This window comes from Pinus tabuliformis, chromosome 5_2, assembly GCF_031772625.1.
Source record: "Pinus tabuliformis cultivar Carrire ecotype Pingquan chromosome 5_2, CPIR1, whole genome shotgun sequence".
NCBI lineage: Eukaryota > Viridiplantae > Streptophyta > Pinopsida > Pinales > Pinaceae > Pinus > Pinus tabuliformis.
In genome coordinates, this window is record NC_142306.1 from 117,207,898 (window position 1) to 117,225,487 (window position 17,590).

At 40.7% G+C, this 17,590-nt stretch overlaps 1 protein-coding gene across 2 annotated transcripts in view; it reads left to right on the forward strand.

The window, feature by feature from the left end:
- The first annotated feature begins 3,748 nt into the window (after nucleotides 1-3,748).
- Nucleotides 3,749-17,590, forward strand: part of LOC149157775 (tlg2p-like protein a) — a 116,799-nt gene continuing 102,957 nt past the window's right edge. Inside the window, exons 1-2 of one of the 2 annotated variants that reach the window (XM_089436003.1) lie at nucleotides 3,749-3,960; nucleotides 4,140-4,371. In XM_089436003.1, the coding sequence (XP_089292129.1) occupies nucleotides 4,172-4,371 (200 nt within the window). In that variant the 5' untranslated portion in view covers nucleotides 3,749-3,960; nucleotides 4,140-4,171. The remainder of the gene's footprint in view (nucleotides 3,961-4,139; nucleotides 4,372-17,590) is intronic. The other variant, XM_089436004.1, reaches the window with a different exon arrangement.

A 17,590-nucleotide genomic window follows, 5' to 3' on the forward strand; every position in this document is an offset into this window, starting at 1 on the left:
GTGAACAATGTTATTGATGATACTAGAAGCCCCAAAGGTACATGCACATGTTCACCCAAATGTACTTACATATTTTACATGGTTATATTTCTACGTAATTTTATTTAAAGTGAGTATATTAGCATTTCTTCAAATTGAGAAGTGATATGAACCAAAGGTTCAGGGAGTTAGGACCCAAGATAACATTATGAGAAGAGGCCTCATTTGCAATGGTATGCATTGACCGAGATGTATTGGGAAAATTCTCATCATTTTACTTTTTATTGGGAAAATTCTCATCATTTTACTCTTTTTCTGCACCATGAACAATGTTATTGATGATACTAGAAGCCCCAAAGGTACATGGACATGTAGGGTTATAAATTATATAATTTTATTTCTAATATAATTTTTAAGCTATTTAATTTATTTATGTTATTCTAACATATTTTGAATATTTAATATAATTGTGGTCTTTTTGGGATTATATTTTTATTAGAATGTCCATAGAAATTTATTAGAATTCTAAATTTGTATAATACAAATATTTAAAGATATTTCGATATATTGAATGTATTTAATATATTTTAAATATTAAAAATATATAATTTCATTAGATATTATATAACTAAAATTTAAATTAAAAAACTAAATCATGATTTAATTAAATTATATTTTTCTTATTTTTATTAAATTATATATACCAACATGATAATATTACAATTAACCCAAAAAATTATATAACAATAACTAATTTATAATTTTGGACTATAATGTAGAATTATTTTTTATTTACTTATTCTTATTTTTGTGAAGGATAGTCTTCTATTTAATATTTTTTAGATTTGGAATTATAGTGAATGTAGTTGTTTGCCGGAATTTATCATTTGATCTCTAAGTTAAAAATTTCTATAATTAATTTGAAAGTCAAAACCAAAATGAATCTATCAATAAATTACATTCATATGATCATTTCATCTCTAAGTTAAAAAATAAATAAACAAATAAATTCGTAAATATAAAGTCAAGTCTCCTATTACTATAAATGTAATATGTGGTATTTAAATTAAAAGACGGATCTAGGATGGTGTAATTATAAATAATATATAATTAAAAATTAAAAACATACTTGACCTACATTATTGGAAGTGGATAAGTCTGAAGTTTATGCATTTGTTCAAGTTGAGAAGTGATATGAACCAAAGGTTCAGGGAATTAGGACCCAAGATAACATTATGAGAAGAGGCCCATTTGTTCAAATTGAGAAGATAACATTATGAGAAGAGGCCCATTTGTTCAAATTGAGAAGTGATATGAACAAAGGTTCAGGGAGTAAAGACCCAAGATAACATTATGAGAAGAGACCTCATTTGCAATGGTATGCATTGACCGAGATGTATTGGGAAAATTCTCATCATTTTACTCCTTATTGGGAAAATTCTCATCGTTTTACTCTTTTTCTGCACCCGTGAACAATGTGATTGATGATATGTTATTGATGATACTAGAAGCCCCAAAGGTACATGTACATGTTCACCCAAATGTAAATGTTAATTCCAACCCGGATATTACATATTTTACATGGTTATATTTCTACGTAATTTTATTTAATTTTTCGAATGAAATGTGTGACCACTCTAAAATATGCTTCATTTTGTTTGTTAAATTAAATTTTTTGCAGTCTGGAAGAAATAGAAATGATGAATTTTCTTTAAATCATTTTAATTTTATTTCTTGATATAACCCTGTTTGTTGATAGATAGAGAACATCCATTTTACCCTGTTTGTTGATAGATAGAGAACATCCATTTTTGGGGCAAATTTTGTTTTTCCAGTATGTACAAATGTTCTAGTGAACTCTTGGATTGTTCAAAAACACTCTGTTCTGGTTAAATATCATGTATAAAGGAATGTGCTCTTAAAATATGATGGGATATTTTTATGCAGATGGGATCTCACATGAAGAAGGCAATATTTGAAGAACGGACAGCTAAATGCTTTGAACAGATGGCAGCAAACTGCATTCTTCCCCTGGTTTCACAAGCAGATCAACTGTGTTTTAAGGATTTCAAAGCGGAGAAACAACTCCAATCCATGGATCTTCTCCATTGCATTTGCTCCGAAGATACAAAACAGCAGGAGACATGGAAACTACAAATGCCTCTGAGAGATATGACCACTCAGAATCCAGTGCATTAGATTCAAAAATTGATGCATCTTCTTCTTATCCTCCCCAGCATAATCAACCTGTTTTGGTTACCAAAGCCCCTGAGGATATAGAGACTACATAATATCCCAGTTCAAAAGATGCACACACAAATGATGACACATTTCCCTTTCCTAGAATATAAATGTTCCATCCACATCATACAAAAGCTTGGTTCAAAGCCACTTTATATCAAAATTTGACTTATCTTCCATGGTAAAGTTTATCTTCATTTAAGTGGCAGAGAGAAGTGGACCCATAACAAACAGGGAACCAAAAAGGCATCTGCACATTCTAACTACATTTCGTTTCATTGAAAAAATAGCTTTCACTAAAATCAACGTTTAAATATTTTTAAAGGAGGAGCCACTTGCTTCTTCTCCTCTCCATTCTGTCAAATTCAGCTAGCACCAGTGCCATGATGGAAAGCCTTGCCATCACACTATATGGGAAAGTATTGGGAAAGACAACACAGTAGGCCCTGCCACTGATGAAGCAGAATGACATATTTCTTAGACTTGCTCTTACCATCACGGGATCTGAAAAGTCTCTGGAACCTGGTAATGGTGGTTGGCAGCCAAATATACCAGGAATCAGGAATTATATAGGTTGTGAAACGTGTTATGCTAAAAGCATTAGTTTGGCTGAACATTTAATGTCTCACAACGAATCAGAAAAATGGCTAAGAGGCCAACAAGTGAGCAAAACACCCAGGCCTGCCAAGAAACCCCAAAGGGTGCACCAGCAAAAAAAAAAAACCAGAAACCCCAACAATAAAAACTAACGGGATTTCAAACAAAAAATTGGGCACAGGTCGCCTGGATAACTCCCAATAAAACCCCACAGATTCATGGCATGCCAATCAGCGTTCAAGACCAAAATATGATGATAGCCTTTAAATTTTCAACTCTAAATTTCCAGAGAAGGTGTAACCTTTTATATAACGATCAAGCAATGAAATACATGGGGCTTTTACATAACCAAATGAAATCATTAAGATCAGGCAATGAAATACATGGGGTTCGGCAGCTTGAAGGTCCTGATCTCCTTGGTACTAGTGGTAATGCTTCTGAGGATAAGGGCAGTCCTCTGATAATAGCTCATATACAAAGGTTTCAAAGCTTCTATATCTTAAATGGCTAAACAAGATAGCTTCTATATCTTAAATGGCTAAACAAGATTTGTTAGACCTGTGGATTTTAATATATGAAACCATTTATACCTATGTTACCTGACTAATTAGCTCTCTTATAGAGCGATGTTCTTGGATCATATGCCCATTTCATATGGAATGTCTACTAAGTGGTTCAAGTTAATGGGGCATTGATTTGAGTGTTCACTATATTTTTATTCTTTATCAAAATATTTTGTTGCTGTATTTGCTTTCTTCAATTTATGCCTTACAGAATTTATTTTGCAACATCTGGTGCAAATGCTAGTTTTAACAGGCCATGAAGATGATCTCTTTGTTTTTTAATGGTAAGTTACCATTCTTAATTGCGAAGAAAAACAACCCAATTTAACCAAATAAATGCCCTGCTTCTTATTCAATTTTATATTGTTGAAATGGAGCGAGACTTGTTCAAGTTACACATCAACTTCACCAAATCTTCGAATTCTCTCTGCCTCGCAATAAAACAGGAAATGAGAGCGTGTCCTTTTGCTTCAGCTGGCGAGATCCCTGTGCAGGGTTTGGGAAATAACTTTCCTAAATTGTTAAAAACGCCCTCTAAATATCACCGGCAAAGTCAGGTCTATTCACAAGACAGTAACCGGTATTTCATCCCTAACAATTCGATCGTTTTGGGTGAAAATTGACTACACAGGCATATATATTTGTCCAAATTTGTACAATTTCGACGTTTGAATATTATATGGACAGATCTTGCACTGATAAAACTTTCAAATTGGAGTTTTCTTTCATGGATTGACAGTAGGTGCTGGAATCTGCCAGGAATTGTAGAAATTTGTAAACCTTTGGTGGAAATGGCGACTCGCAGTCGAACTTTATTGTTCAGGAACTACAGGGATGCTTTGCGCGATGTGAGAAAACCGTCATCTTCATCTTCAGAGCCATCAACTTCAGGGCATGTCGGAAGCGGCCCTGTTATTGAATTGTCGAACTCTCCCTTCATGCATCACCGCGGGTATGCTCAACTGAGCACGGACGACACTGATATGCACAGGTCGGCAGTTCTGGTCAAGATTCTGTCTTTTTTCTTTTTGGTTTCCAACAGTTGGACGTGCTTTACATAAATTTATTGTTTGTGTCGGCTTTTGATGGGATTTCGGCATTGGGATTTAAGCCTAGCTGCTTGATTTCTTCCCCAGTGCTTTCATGTTACCAATATCTTAACCGGAAATTTAGCTAATGGTTAGCTATAGCAAGAATGATCATGTTATTAATCGGATTGGAAAATTTCATTTTAAAATGTTAAATCGGGATTTTTTTTTATTTGAAACACTGCATTGCAAAATTTCATTACATTATTTGTATCTTGTTTGCCTATGCGCCCAACAGGGTTGGAACTCTTACTTTGAAGTTAATTTATTTTTTCTTGAAAAAAAAATCATAATTTCTATTCGAGCGGGAAGGAAATTACATACAGTATATGCTTCTAGCGTATAGAAAATAACCTTAAGAATTAAATATCTTTGAACAACACAAAAAAGATTTGATATTTCTCTTAACAGGTCTCAGAACTGAGCCGGTCAATTCTTCACTGAAATACCAAAAAGTACACTATCTTTCAAAAACATCACAGAGCTTGAAAATAATACACACATGTTAAAATTGGCAACTAGGGCCAAACTCCATGCGGGTCTTCTTATTCATGGCAGCTGATATTTTTCTTGGATTCGTCTCGTCGAGAGGTGTAGGATTGATCTAAAGATCATTCGATTCCAACATGTATTCATGGAAATATGAATTTATTTGTTATGGGACAATTTGTCAAAGTCGGCCTGCAAACAAATTTCCCCTACTTATCTTCCACGATTTAGTATAAATAGAAGAGGACTTTAAGTCATTTGACACACACTCACTCTTTTGATCTCTCTTCATTGGGTTTGATGAAGAAGAGATCTAGAGGGAGTGCTCTAGGATATACGCTGGCTCAATGATGCCCTAATCCACTATAAAGGGAAGAAGCCTAATGATGCCCTAACGCTGCCATGAAGTACCCTAGCCGTGGAAGAAAATGGGTCTTCTTGTAGATCCTACGCTGCCCTACTTTTCAGTCAATGAAGCAAGTCCTTAACGCAGTCAAAGGGGGAGTCTTGCTAGCAGTCATGGAAGAATATAGTACGCTGTCATGGAAAGATGCCCTGGAACCTAATATGCTGCCCTAGACTCTAACGCAGTCATGGAAGAAGCCTAACACAGTCATGAAGATAGGTTTCTAATGCTGCCCTAATAAAGCCCTAACACTGCCCTATCAAACTGCTCTAGGCCGCAGTTTAAAGAGGGTTTTATGTGCCCTAACCGCTGTGAATACAAGCCCTAGCCACAGTCCTATTGGGAGGACTATAGCCGCAGTCCTAGAAGAATCATGGCTGCAGATTAATAAAGGCCTAACTGTTATGGTGATGACCCTATGGAGATGACCTTAACACAGTCATCAAAAAGGGCCTAACACAGTCATGAAGGAGGACAGCCCTAACGCAGAGTAAGGACCCTTCACGCTGTCCTAAAGGAGTCTTTTATACCCAGCAAGGAGAAGCATATATACGCTGTCTATCGATGCTCCAAAAAGGACGCAGTTCTAATGTGAGGATATACCGCAGTCAAGGATGTATATACTGCCCTAAGTCACAGCAAAGGGAAGCTAGCAGCAGCAGTGTTAAAGACTGCTGTTCTCAAGCATGGGTTATGTATGTTTGGTAGCAGCTGTCTCTATATTAGAGGACTGAGGGAGAAGCTGTTTGGAAGGAGTCTGCAACTATAGCCTAGCTGATCTGCTAGGCTGCAAGCCATAGCAAGCAGCTAAGGCTGGTATATGCAGTATGTAAAGTGCAACATAAGTATTACAGCAGCATGATGTATGGCAAGCAACATGATGATGATAGGTGCAGCAGCATGATGTGAGTGGTGCAGCAGCAAGAATGTATTGCAGCAACATGATGATGGTTTACAGTATGTATTTGGGTGCAGCATAGTGCAATGAAGGGTTCAACATAGTGCAGCATGAAGGATGCAGCATAATGATGATGAAGAGCAGCTTGATGGGTACAACATGATGATGAGGTACTGCTCAGTGATGGGAGCAGCTCAGTGATTGGGTGCAGCACAGTGTCAGGTGCAGCATGATGATGAGGTGCAGCACAGTGATGGGTGCAACATGGTGATGAAGTCACCTTGGAGGATTAGTTGAAGCAATATGCCTTCACTTGAGTTAAGATCAGCTACCTCATGTGTTATCTTCGTAGAGAAGACCTCTGCTCTTATTATGACAAGTCAAAATGTTGACTTCTGATGTATCTTTCTCTCTCTGTTGAACTATTGAAGAATATATAAGAAGAATTGATCAAGGGTTTCCCCACATTGGGGTTTATCCCTGGTTGGCGCCACATCTTGTGTCCTTTTTTCTTGGTTTGTTTTCTGATGTTTATGTTTATGTTCTATCTGCAATTTACTATCATGCTGATGTGATTGCTAATCTGGAATTGATATTGAGCGAAATGAAAAATTGAAATAAATTGCTCTAAGCATAGAACATACCTAAAATTAACATGGTATCAGAGTTGAGGTGAAGACAAAGCCTGTTAAGTTATGGTATGTTCTATGCTTATAACAATTTACTTCTTTTTCTTATTATATTCCACAGATTAGCAATCACATGTACATAAAGTAAAGTGCAGATAGAACATTAATGATTAAACGATCTACAGAAAACAAGTCAAGACAAGAGACACAAGATGTGGCGGCTAGCCAGGGACAAACCCCACAATGTGTGGGGAAACCCTTTGATCAAATCTTCTTTTATCTTCAATAATTCAGCAGAGAGAAATAGTACAATAAATCTGATTCATATCAGCAGTAGCAAACCCTAGATCAGCAGCATCAGCATTAGCGGCTTCATTATCAAACTAGGGCAGACGATATCTCACAAACCGATCGTCGGATTGACTTCATTCCACCACCAAAAGTTGCGGCTTTCAGAGGAGATCCAGATGGACCTACAACGCAGTTCCAAAGAGGAGATCTTCTAGGCCACGCAGGTCAATCTTTGGATCTGCAGTTGCAGCTTCAGTTTCAGCAGTTTCCGACCTCAAACTAGGGCAGTCGATATCTTGCAAACCGTTCGTCGGATTGATTTCATTCCACCACCAAAAGTTGCGGCTTTCAGAAGAGATCCAGATGGACCTACAACGCAGTTCCAAAGAGGAGATCTTCTAGGCCACGCAGGTCAATCTTTGGATCTGCAGTTGCAGCTTCAGGTTCAACAGCTTCCGGCTTCACATGTGAGAGAGAGACTCATTTCTGCGCAATAGAGAAGAGACTCATTTCTGCGCAGTAGAGAGAGAGCTGTGATGAGAAGAGTGAGTGCAAATGAGGGAAAGTCCTCTTATATTTATACACAACGTTGGTGTTTGAAGAGATGCGACTGTTGGGCTTCAGAGCCTACATGAGTTGTAGGTAGGCTTGATAATAATTCCATAATCAAAATAAATTCATATCTCCATGAATACTTATCGGAATCGGATGATATTTATATCAATCCTACACCTCTCGACGAGAGGAATCTAATAAAAATATTATCAGCCATGAATAAGATGACCCACTTGAAGTTTTGCCCTGGTTGCCAATTTTAACACTCCCTCTCAACCAGGGAGAACTCCATTTGCAATCTGTCTATCGGTCGTTACTATTCATCCATCAAATGCACTGCCCTGTACAACCTGACCCTTGCCCTGCTCTGCTCTATTCTGCCTATTCTGCTTTGTCTTGTTCTGCCCTGTACTGATCGGTACTGTTTTGCTCTGCTCTTGCATTGTTCTGTTCTGCTCTGCTTTTGTCCGAATTATGAAGAAGAAGAAATGATCGAGGATGTATCATATTGACTCAAAGTCAGTCTCAAAGTATGTACCACTGGTCCCAGACCAGTCTCAACCAACCCGAAGTCAGCGTCATAGTGAGTACAACTCCACTGGTCCTAGACCAGTATCATCCTCCACTAACTCAAAGTCAGTCTCAGAGTGCGTACCACTGGTTCCAGACCAGTCTCAGACGACCCGAAGTCAGCTTCATAGTAAGTACCACTCCTACCACTGGTCCCAGACCAGTATCGCAGTTCCAGAGAGTGCACCACTGGTCCTAGACCAGTCTCAATCGACTCGAAGTCAGCGTCATAGTATGTACCACTCTCACTGGTCCCAGACCAGTACTGCACTGACACGAAGTCAGTCTCGGAGTATGTACCACTGGTCCCAGACCAGTCTCAACCGACCCGAAGTCAGCATCATAGTATGGTACAACTCCTACCACTGGTCCCAGACCAGTATCATCCTCCACTGACTCAAAGTCAGTCTCAGAGTGCATACCACTGGTCCCAGATCAATGGAGGTCATCCTAGCGTAGGGAGTACAGTAGATACAATGATGCGTCCATTGGTACTACTATGGTCCCTAACTTCATTTCCCTGCTCATTGATTAGATGAGAGGTACTTCCCATGAGTCCCAGACTGCATGGGTAGGATGCCTCGACAGGAGAACTAATCAATCTTGTCCTCATAGGAGAACACATCAATCCTGCTACAATCTCCATGGAGAACACATCAATCCAGGTCGCCATGGAGAACACATCAATCCAGGCCTCAAAGGAGAACACATCAATCCTGCTACTATCGCCATGGAGAACACATCAATCCAGGCCTCACAGGAGAACACATCAATCCTGTTACACAGGAGACCGAACATCTTGTTCCACAAGAGAGCGAATCATCTTGTCCCACAAGAGAGCGAGTCATCTTGTTCCAGTGCGCACCACCAGGGGAGGGTGAGTCACCCTGTGGTCGTATGTTGCTCCAGTAAGAACCGAAAGCCCTCAGAGCTCCCAGAGCTCAATGTATGCAACATGCAGGACCCTTGTACAAGGGTTTCTTGACGACTCCAAGTCGTTTGGGAAAATCACAGATTAGATCTTTCCTCGGGGCTTTGACAAGGTGTATCAACTTGTACATCATCTTAATGCAATGGAGCCTCCTTGCTCATCGTCTTACCATATCCCAGATGATGTCTATCTGCTGGAGCAATCGACGAATACGGGATTCCTCAATAATCGAATCCCACCTCTGGTTGTTACAGAGAATCACAGTGGTATGTGTTCAAACAGCTCACTGAAGAGCTTCCCCAACCAGGCAGCTTCATACGAGATCATACTCGTAGATATGTATATGGTCTCGGCGGTGCTTATGGGAACTGACTTCTGCTTCCTCCTCATCCATTATATCGCAGCAAAATCCAAAATGAAACAACACTAAAAAGTGTTCCAGCGATCCTCCACACTACCTGCCTAATCAACATTCGAATAATCATGCAGTTTCATATTTCCGGTAGTGTATCTCAATCCATTAGTAATTGTGCCATGAAGATATCTTAGAAGATTCTTGGCATCAATGTAGTGAGGCTCAACCAAATATGAGCTCACAGTGCTAACTGCAAAACATATGTTTGGACGGAGGTTCACCAAGAACATCAACGTGAATGAGTTTTTGAAACTCAGAGGCATTTCCCAAATCTGGTCCGACATCACTACCATATAACTTCTAAAAGTTAAGATCCTCGAGGTAGTCACAGGCTTGTAGTCCATCATACCAAATCTTTCCAATATCTTTACCACATATTTTCCTTGAGATAGGAAAATTTCCCTTGGCTTCTGCCATACTTCAAGTCCTTGGTCCTTCATTTCAAATTCAGAAACCAACTCCCTCTTACATTTGTGAATGAGAGGGCCTGCACCTGTTAGAAAGAGGTCATCCACATACAACACCAGTATGAGAGGCTTGTCATCTTCAACCTTAAAGTAAAGGTTAGGATCGGCGTCACTCCTAGTGAATCCCAGCTTCATCAAGTAGCTGTTGATCCTCTCATACCATGCTCGGGGTGCTTGCTTTAGCCCATAGAGAGCCTTCTTCAACCTGCATACATGAGATTTTCGATCATAAATTTCAAATCCTTCGGGTTGCTCCACGTAGACCTCTTCTTTGATCGAGCCATGTAAGAACGCAGTCTTGACATCCATTTTATGTAGGTTCCATCCTTGTGAAGCGACAAGGGCTATGATCGAGCGGATGGTCATATATCTGGCAACAGGTGCAAATATCACATCATAGTCTATACCTTCCTTCTGGGAGAAACCACAAGCAACAAAACGAGCCTTATACTTTTCCGTACTTCCATCTGCTGCATGCTTTATCTTGTAAAGCCATTTGGAAGTAACAACTATCTTGTCCTGGGGTTTGGGAACTACTTCCCAGACATCATTCTTCATGATAGACTCATATTCTTCGGTCATAGCATCCTTCCATACTTGATGCTTGACGGCGTCTGAGAATGATGAAGGCTTATTTTGTATGATCGTGCTCATGATGGTCAGGTATCCCTGATACCTATTAGGTTTCTTACTTTCACGAAAGGTTCCTCGGGGTGTAGCATGTCCTTCAGCATCATCAAGTAGCCCCCTAAGCCATGAAGGCCTCTTCCTAGAAGAGGAAGGCTCATGTGGAGGAGGATCAATCAGATCCATGGGTTCTTCTACATCAGGCATTGATTCATCATCCTTTTCTTTCGGTTCCCTGGTGTCGGCTTCTTGAGAGCTCCTCAAAGTCGGAAGATTGTTCACCTTGCTGAGAGCCATATCTTCGTCAAAGGTGACATCATGACTAATTACAACTTCCCTTTGACCGGCTACATAGATTCTATAGCCTTTAGTATTTTCACCATAGCCCACGAAAATTCCCTTCTTTCCAGATGCACCCAATTTATTTCTTTTCTCTTTCGGCTCATGAAAATATATAAGGCTTCCAAAAACTCTAAAATGAGAAACATCAGGTTTCTTACCAGTGAACTTTTCTTCAGGAGTCTTGGAACCCAATGCTTGATGAAGGCATCAATTTTGTACATATACGGCAGTGTTTGTAGATTCAGCCCATAGAAACTTTGGAAGTCTTTGATCATGTAGCATGGCCCGGACAGCTTCCACAATCGTGCGGTTCTTCCTTCCCGCCACACCATTCTGCTCAGGAGTACGTGGTGTAGTAGTCTCCCTCTTAATGCCAGCCTCAGATATGCCTGAGTGAACCAATTGTAATATATCGGAGGTCTTGCTTTGGCTTGAGGGGAATGGTCCCCTTTTGAGCTTTCCTTCGGCACATCCCGGACATACACCTTCTTTCTCTACTTGGAATTCGGGCATCCCTGTTACCATGTGTCTTACATCGGGTAGAGCTTTGTAATGAAGGTGGGCAAACCTCCGATGCCAATGTTCGGACTGAAGAGTTGTGTCACAAGACATGACACCTAGCGGACTTCCATTGACCTGATATAATGAATCAACACTAAACCCAAGAGTAAAGGCATCTTTAACATTATTTTTCCATATACATACCTTGCCATTGCTGAAGGTTACCTTGTAGCCTTTGTCTTCCATTGTCAAGATGGACACTAGGTTCTTTTTGAGGTTAGGTGCATTTAATACATCCTGGACTTTCTAGCCTTCTTGAATGGTTGTCCTCTTCCTCGATCCCCAGCTCTCCTCTTACCTTTGCTGTTGAATTTGTCATTCCTTTGATTTGCCATCAGAGGGATTTTGATCATCGTCCCGGTGTGAGTCCTTTCTATCAGGGCACTCCCTTGCATAGTTACTTGCTTTATCGCAGATGTAACATCGTCCTTTTCTTCCACCCTTAGGTCCAGCCTTTCCTTTTGATTTAGTCCCGAAATTATTTCTTTTCTTAGCATGAAAAGAAAAGGTAGCAGGAGGACCTTTAGGCATGGACATTTCTTGCTCTTCTTCCCTTGTTTCTTCTTGAATGCATCTAGCCATTAATTCCTCGAAACCAAGAATTACATTATAGTTCAAAAGAGTAGTCTTGAACACGTACCATTCAGATGGTAATCCTCTAAGAGTCGTGAGTGCCATTTCCCAGTTTATCGTAGATTTCCTTGGAGGTGTCCAATTCAGAGATGTAGTTCACCAAGTGCTTGTCGATAGAGTCCTGGATGATCTTCTATTTTGACTTCTTCGGTTTTCCATTTGTTCCATGCAGCAGTGGATGCATTTGATGGAGGCTCAACAATATTGCCTCTCACATGGTCCAGCACTCCTGGATCTTCTAGGGTTAGATCGATAGACATCTTCCATGCGTGATAGTCATCTTTCTCACAGAGCTTGTCTTCGGCAGGAAAGAGTGTTGAGGACCCCATAGTTCTTGTAGGATAGCCTTGCCAATCTTCTCTTCTGTGATTGCTCTTGCTCTTGCTCGGGCTTTGTCTTCACCTCAGCTCTGATACCATGTTAAGTTATGGTATGTTCTATGCTTATAACAATTTACTTCTTTTTCTTATTATATTCCACAGATTAGCAATCACATGTACATAAAGTAAAGTGTAGATAGAACATTAAATGATCGACAAAAAACAAGTCAAGACAAGAGACACAAGATGTGGCGGCTAGCCAGGGACAAACCCCACAATGTGTGGGGAAACCCTTTGATCAAATATTCTTTTATCTTCAATAATTCAACAGAGAGAAATAGTACAATAAATCTGATTCATATCAGCAGTAGCAAACCCTAGATCAACAGCATCAACATTAGCGGCTTCATTATCAAACTAGGGCAGACGATATCTCACAAATCGACCGTCGGATTGACTTCATTCCACCACCAAAAGTTGCGGCTTCCAGAGGAGGTTTAGATGAACCTACAACGCAGTTCAGATGAGGAGATCTTCTAGGCCACGCAGGTCAATCTTTACTTCTGCAGTTGCAACTTCAGTTTCAGCAGTTTCCGGCTTCAAACTAGGGCAGTCGATATCTTGCAAACCGTTCGTCGGATTGACTTCATTCCACCACCAAAAGTTGCGGCTTTCAGAGGAGATCCAGATGGACCTACAACGCAGTTCCAAAGAGAAGATCTTCTAGGCCACGCAGGTCAATCTTTGGATCTGTAGTTGCAACTTTAGGTTCAACAGCTTCCGGCTTCACATGTGTGAGAGAGAGACCCATTTTTGCGCAGTAGAGAAGAGACTCATTTCTGCGCAGTAGAGAGAGAGATATGATGAGAAGAGTGAGTGCAAATGAGGAAAAGTCCTATTATTTATACACAACGTTGGTGTTTGAATAGATGCGACTGTTGGGCTTCAGAGCCTACATGAATTGTAGGTCGACTTGATAATAATTCCATAATCAAAATAAATTCATATCTCCATGAATACTTATCGAAATCGGATGATATTTATATCAATCCTACACCTCTCGACGAGAGGAATCTAATAAAAATATTATCAGCCATGAATAAGATGACCCACACGAAGTTTTTCCTTGGTTGCCAATTTTAACAAAGCCTAAACAAGAGTGAAAGAGCAATCACTGAAGTCAGTTGGAAAAGACAAAAAGGCTCATTGGGTTCCTCATCCCTCTTCAAATTCGCCAAGGGTGAAGTTGAAGCAAAGATGATTATCAAAGTGGCATAGCGGAAGCATCTGGTGGCCTACCTATAGGTCACTTCAGTGGGAAGTCCGGATCTGAGAACGGAAGGAAAGGTAGATGCCTTGCTTACAATAAGTTTGGCCATTATGCGAGGAAATGTCCAAATAGAAGGGACACATCACTTGATGATGATAACAATCATTCTAGGGGCATCTTCAATGATTGGAAGAATGACTGGTACAATGGCAAAGGAAAAAGGAATGCAGGTCATCAAGGAAATGGTCGACTCTTAAAAGAAAGCAAGAGGTATGAAGAATGAAAGCTTGTTTCTGATAAGCTAAAAGGGTATTACCTTATATTGGCCCTCTCCACTACTTCTTCTCCAAACTCTTTGGGAATCTGGCTTATTGATAGTAGTGCTTCAAGGCACTTCATCGGATAGAAGGGGGCTCTCTCTAATTTGATAGAGAATGAAACAATTTGGGAAATTATTCTTGGAGACGATGCCACCTATCTTGGAAAGGGTGTAGGGAATGTTACCACTCAATTGAATGAGGGTAACACGATTCATTTACAAGAAGTTCTTTATGTACCCATTTCGACAATGGAAGTCAAAGGTTTCAAGGTGGCATTCATCAATGGAAAGGTACGTGTGTGGATAAAGAATTTTTGAAAAGATGCTTTTGAGTTCAGGGTTGGAATTTGTATCAAGTTGCAGGAAGTCCATTGGGGACCATGTCAGTTGACACATCTTTTCTATAGCACCAAAGATCCGCTCATTATGAGGCCCTACCCGATGTGAGTTTGATGGTGCAAGGGATGCTTGAATTCAAGAAGAGCATGGAGGTACATGTCTGAGATGTACCGAAGGAAAACTTACAAGGGGAGCATTCCCCTCATGTAGCAAGTCCACAGATTTGGAACAACCCAAGGGGTTTGAGATTCATGATCGGGAATCTCATGTATGCAGGTAGAGGAAAGCTCTCTATGATTTTAAGAGAGCACCTCGAGCTTGGTATAAGAGGATTGACAACTATCTGATGAAGCTGAGATTCACTAGGAGTGAAGCCGATCCAAACCATTGCTTTAAGGTTGTGGATGATAGACCTCTCATACTGGCACCTTATGAGGACGATCTCTTTCTAACTCGTGTAGACCTTCTCATTTGCAAAAGTAAAAGGGAGTTGGATTCTAGATTTGGAATGGTGAACTGTAAGCCCGTGACTACCTCGATGAAGCCTAAAGAAGTTATGCAGTAGTGATATCGGACCTGATTTGGGAAATGCCTCTGAGTTTCATAAACTCATACTAGCATTGATGTTCTTGGTGAACTGCCTTTCGGATATATGTTTTGCAGTTAGCATGTTGAGCTCATATATAGTTGAGCCTCATTGGATTGATGCCAAGAATCATTTGAGATATCTTCGGGGCACAATCTCTCATGGATTAAGATACATCGCCGGAAATGTGAAGCTGCATGATTATTCTTAGGCAGGCAGTGTGGAGGATCGCAAGAGCACTTCTGGGTGCTGGTTCTCTTTGGGTTCTGCTTCGATATCTTGGATGAGCAGGAAGCAGAAGTCGATTGCTTTAAGCACCGCTGAGGCTGTATACATAGCTACAAATATGACCTCGTGTGAAGCTGCCTGGTTGAGGAAGCTCTTCAGTGAGCTGTTTGGACACATGCTGGAAACCATCGTGATCTTTTGTGACAACCAGAGGGGGATTCGATTGTTGAGGAATCCTGTGTTCTATGATTGCTCCAAGCATATAGACATCAGGTACCACTTTATCTGGGATATAGTACATCGAGGAGCAAGAAGGATTGATCGCATTAGGATTGATGTGCAGGTTGCCAATATTCTGTCGAAGCCCCTAGGAAAGGTCAAATTTGTGACAAAACTGAGAACGACTAGGAGTCGTGGAGAGACTCTCTCCTAAGGGTCCTGTATGATATGGACATTGAGCTTTGGGAGCTCCAGGGGGCTTGGGGGTACATCTTGGAGTGATGAGCAACCATAGGGTGAGTGGTTCAGCCTTCCACTAGTGGTCTGCTATGTAGGCAGGATGAGTGGTTCATCCTTCTCCTGCCGAGACAGAGTCATAGGGTGAGTGGTTCAGCTTTCCCCTAGTGGTTTGCTATGTAGGCAGGATGAGTGGTTCATCCTTCTCCTGCTGAGACACAGTCATAGGGTGAGTGGTTCAGCCTTCCCCTAGTGATTTGTTATGTACAGGATGAGTGGTTCACCCTTCCCCTGGGATACCCCGGGCGACATGTAGGCAGGATGAGTGGTTCATCCTTCTCCTGCTGAGACATCCTATCCATACAATCTGGGACTCATGGGAAGTACCTCTCATCTAGCCAATGAGTAGGGAAATGAGGATAGGGACAATAGTAGTACCGATGGACACATAGTGTATCTACCGTACTCCCTATGCTAGGATGATATTGATTTGGGATCAATTGGAATTGACTTCGGGTCAGTAAGAGTGGTATGAGACACTCTCTTTATTTGGAATTGATTTCCGATCAGTGAGAATGAATGAGACACTCTCTTTTATATGGGACTGAGTTCGGGTCAGTAAGAGTGGTATGAGACACTTTCTTTATTTGGAACTGATTTCGGATCAGTAAGAATGGTATGAGACACTGTCTTTTATATGGCCCTGAATTCGGGTCAGTAGAGGATGATGGTAGGATACATTCTCGATCATTTCTTCTTCTTCTTAGTTCAACAAAGTAGAGTAGAGCATAGCAGAGCAGTGCAGGGCACTGATGGCAGAGATAGTATGGTCTAGCAGATGGATTAGCAGATGGAGTTTTCCCTAGTTGAGAGGGAGTGTTAAAATTGGCAACTAGGGCCATACTCCATGTGGGTCTTCTTATTCATGGCAACTGATATTTTGCTTGGATTCCTCTCGTCGAGAGGTGTAGGATTGATCTAAAGATCATCTGATTCTGACATGTATTCATGGAGATATGAATTTATTTGTGTTATGGGACAATTCGTCAAGGTCGGCTGACAACCAAATTGCGCCCACTTATCCTCCACGTTTTAGCATAAATAGAAGAGGACTTTAAGTCTTTTGACACACACTCACTCTTGTGATCTCCCTTCATTGGGTTTGATGAAGAGATCTAGAGGGAGTGCTCTAGGATATACGCTTGCTCAATGATGCCCCAATCCGCTGTAAAGGGAAGAAGCCTAATGATGCCCTAACGCTGCCATGAAGTACCCTAGACATGGAAGAAAAAGGGTCTTCTTGTAGATCCTATGCTGCCATACTTTTCAGTCAATGAAGCAAGTCCTTAACGCAGTCAAAGGAGGAGTCTTGCTAGCAGTCATGGAAGAATATAGTACGCTTTCATGGAAAGATGCCCTGGAACCTAATACGTTGCCCTTGAGGATGCCCTAGACTCTAACATAGTCATTAAAGAATTCTAACACAGTCATGAAGATAGGCTTCTAACGCTGCCCTAATAAAGCCCTAATGCTGCCCTATCAAACTGCTCTAGGCCGCAGTTTAAAGAGGGTTTTATGTACCCTAATCGCTGTGAATACAAGCCCTAGCCACAGTCCTACTGGGAGGACTATAGCTGCAGTCCTAGAAGAATCATGGCTGCAGATTAATAAAGGCCTAACTGTTATGGTGATGACCCTATGGAGATGACCTTAATGCAGTCATCAAAAAGGGCCTAACACAGTCATGAAGGAGGACAGCCCTAACGCAGAGTAATGACCTTTCATGCTGT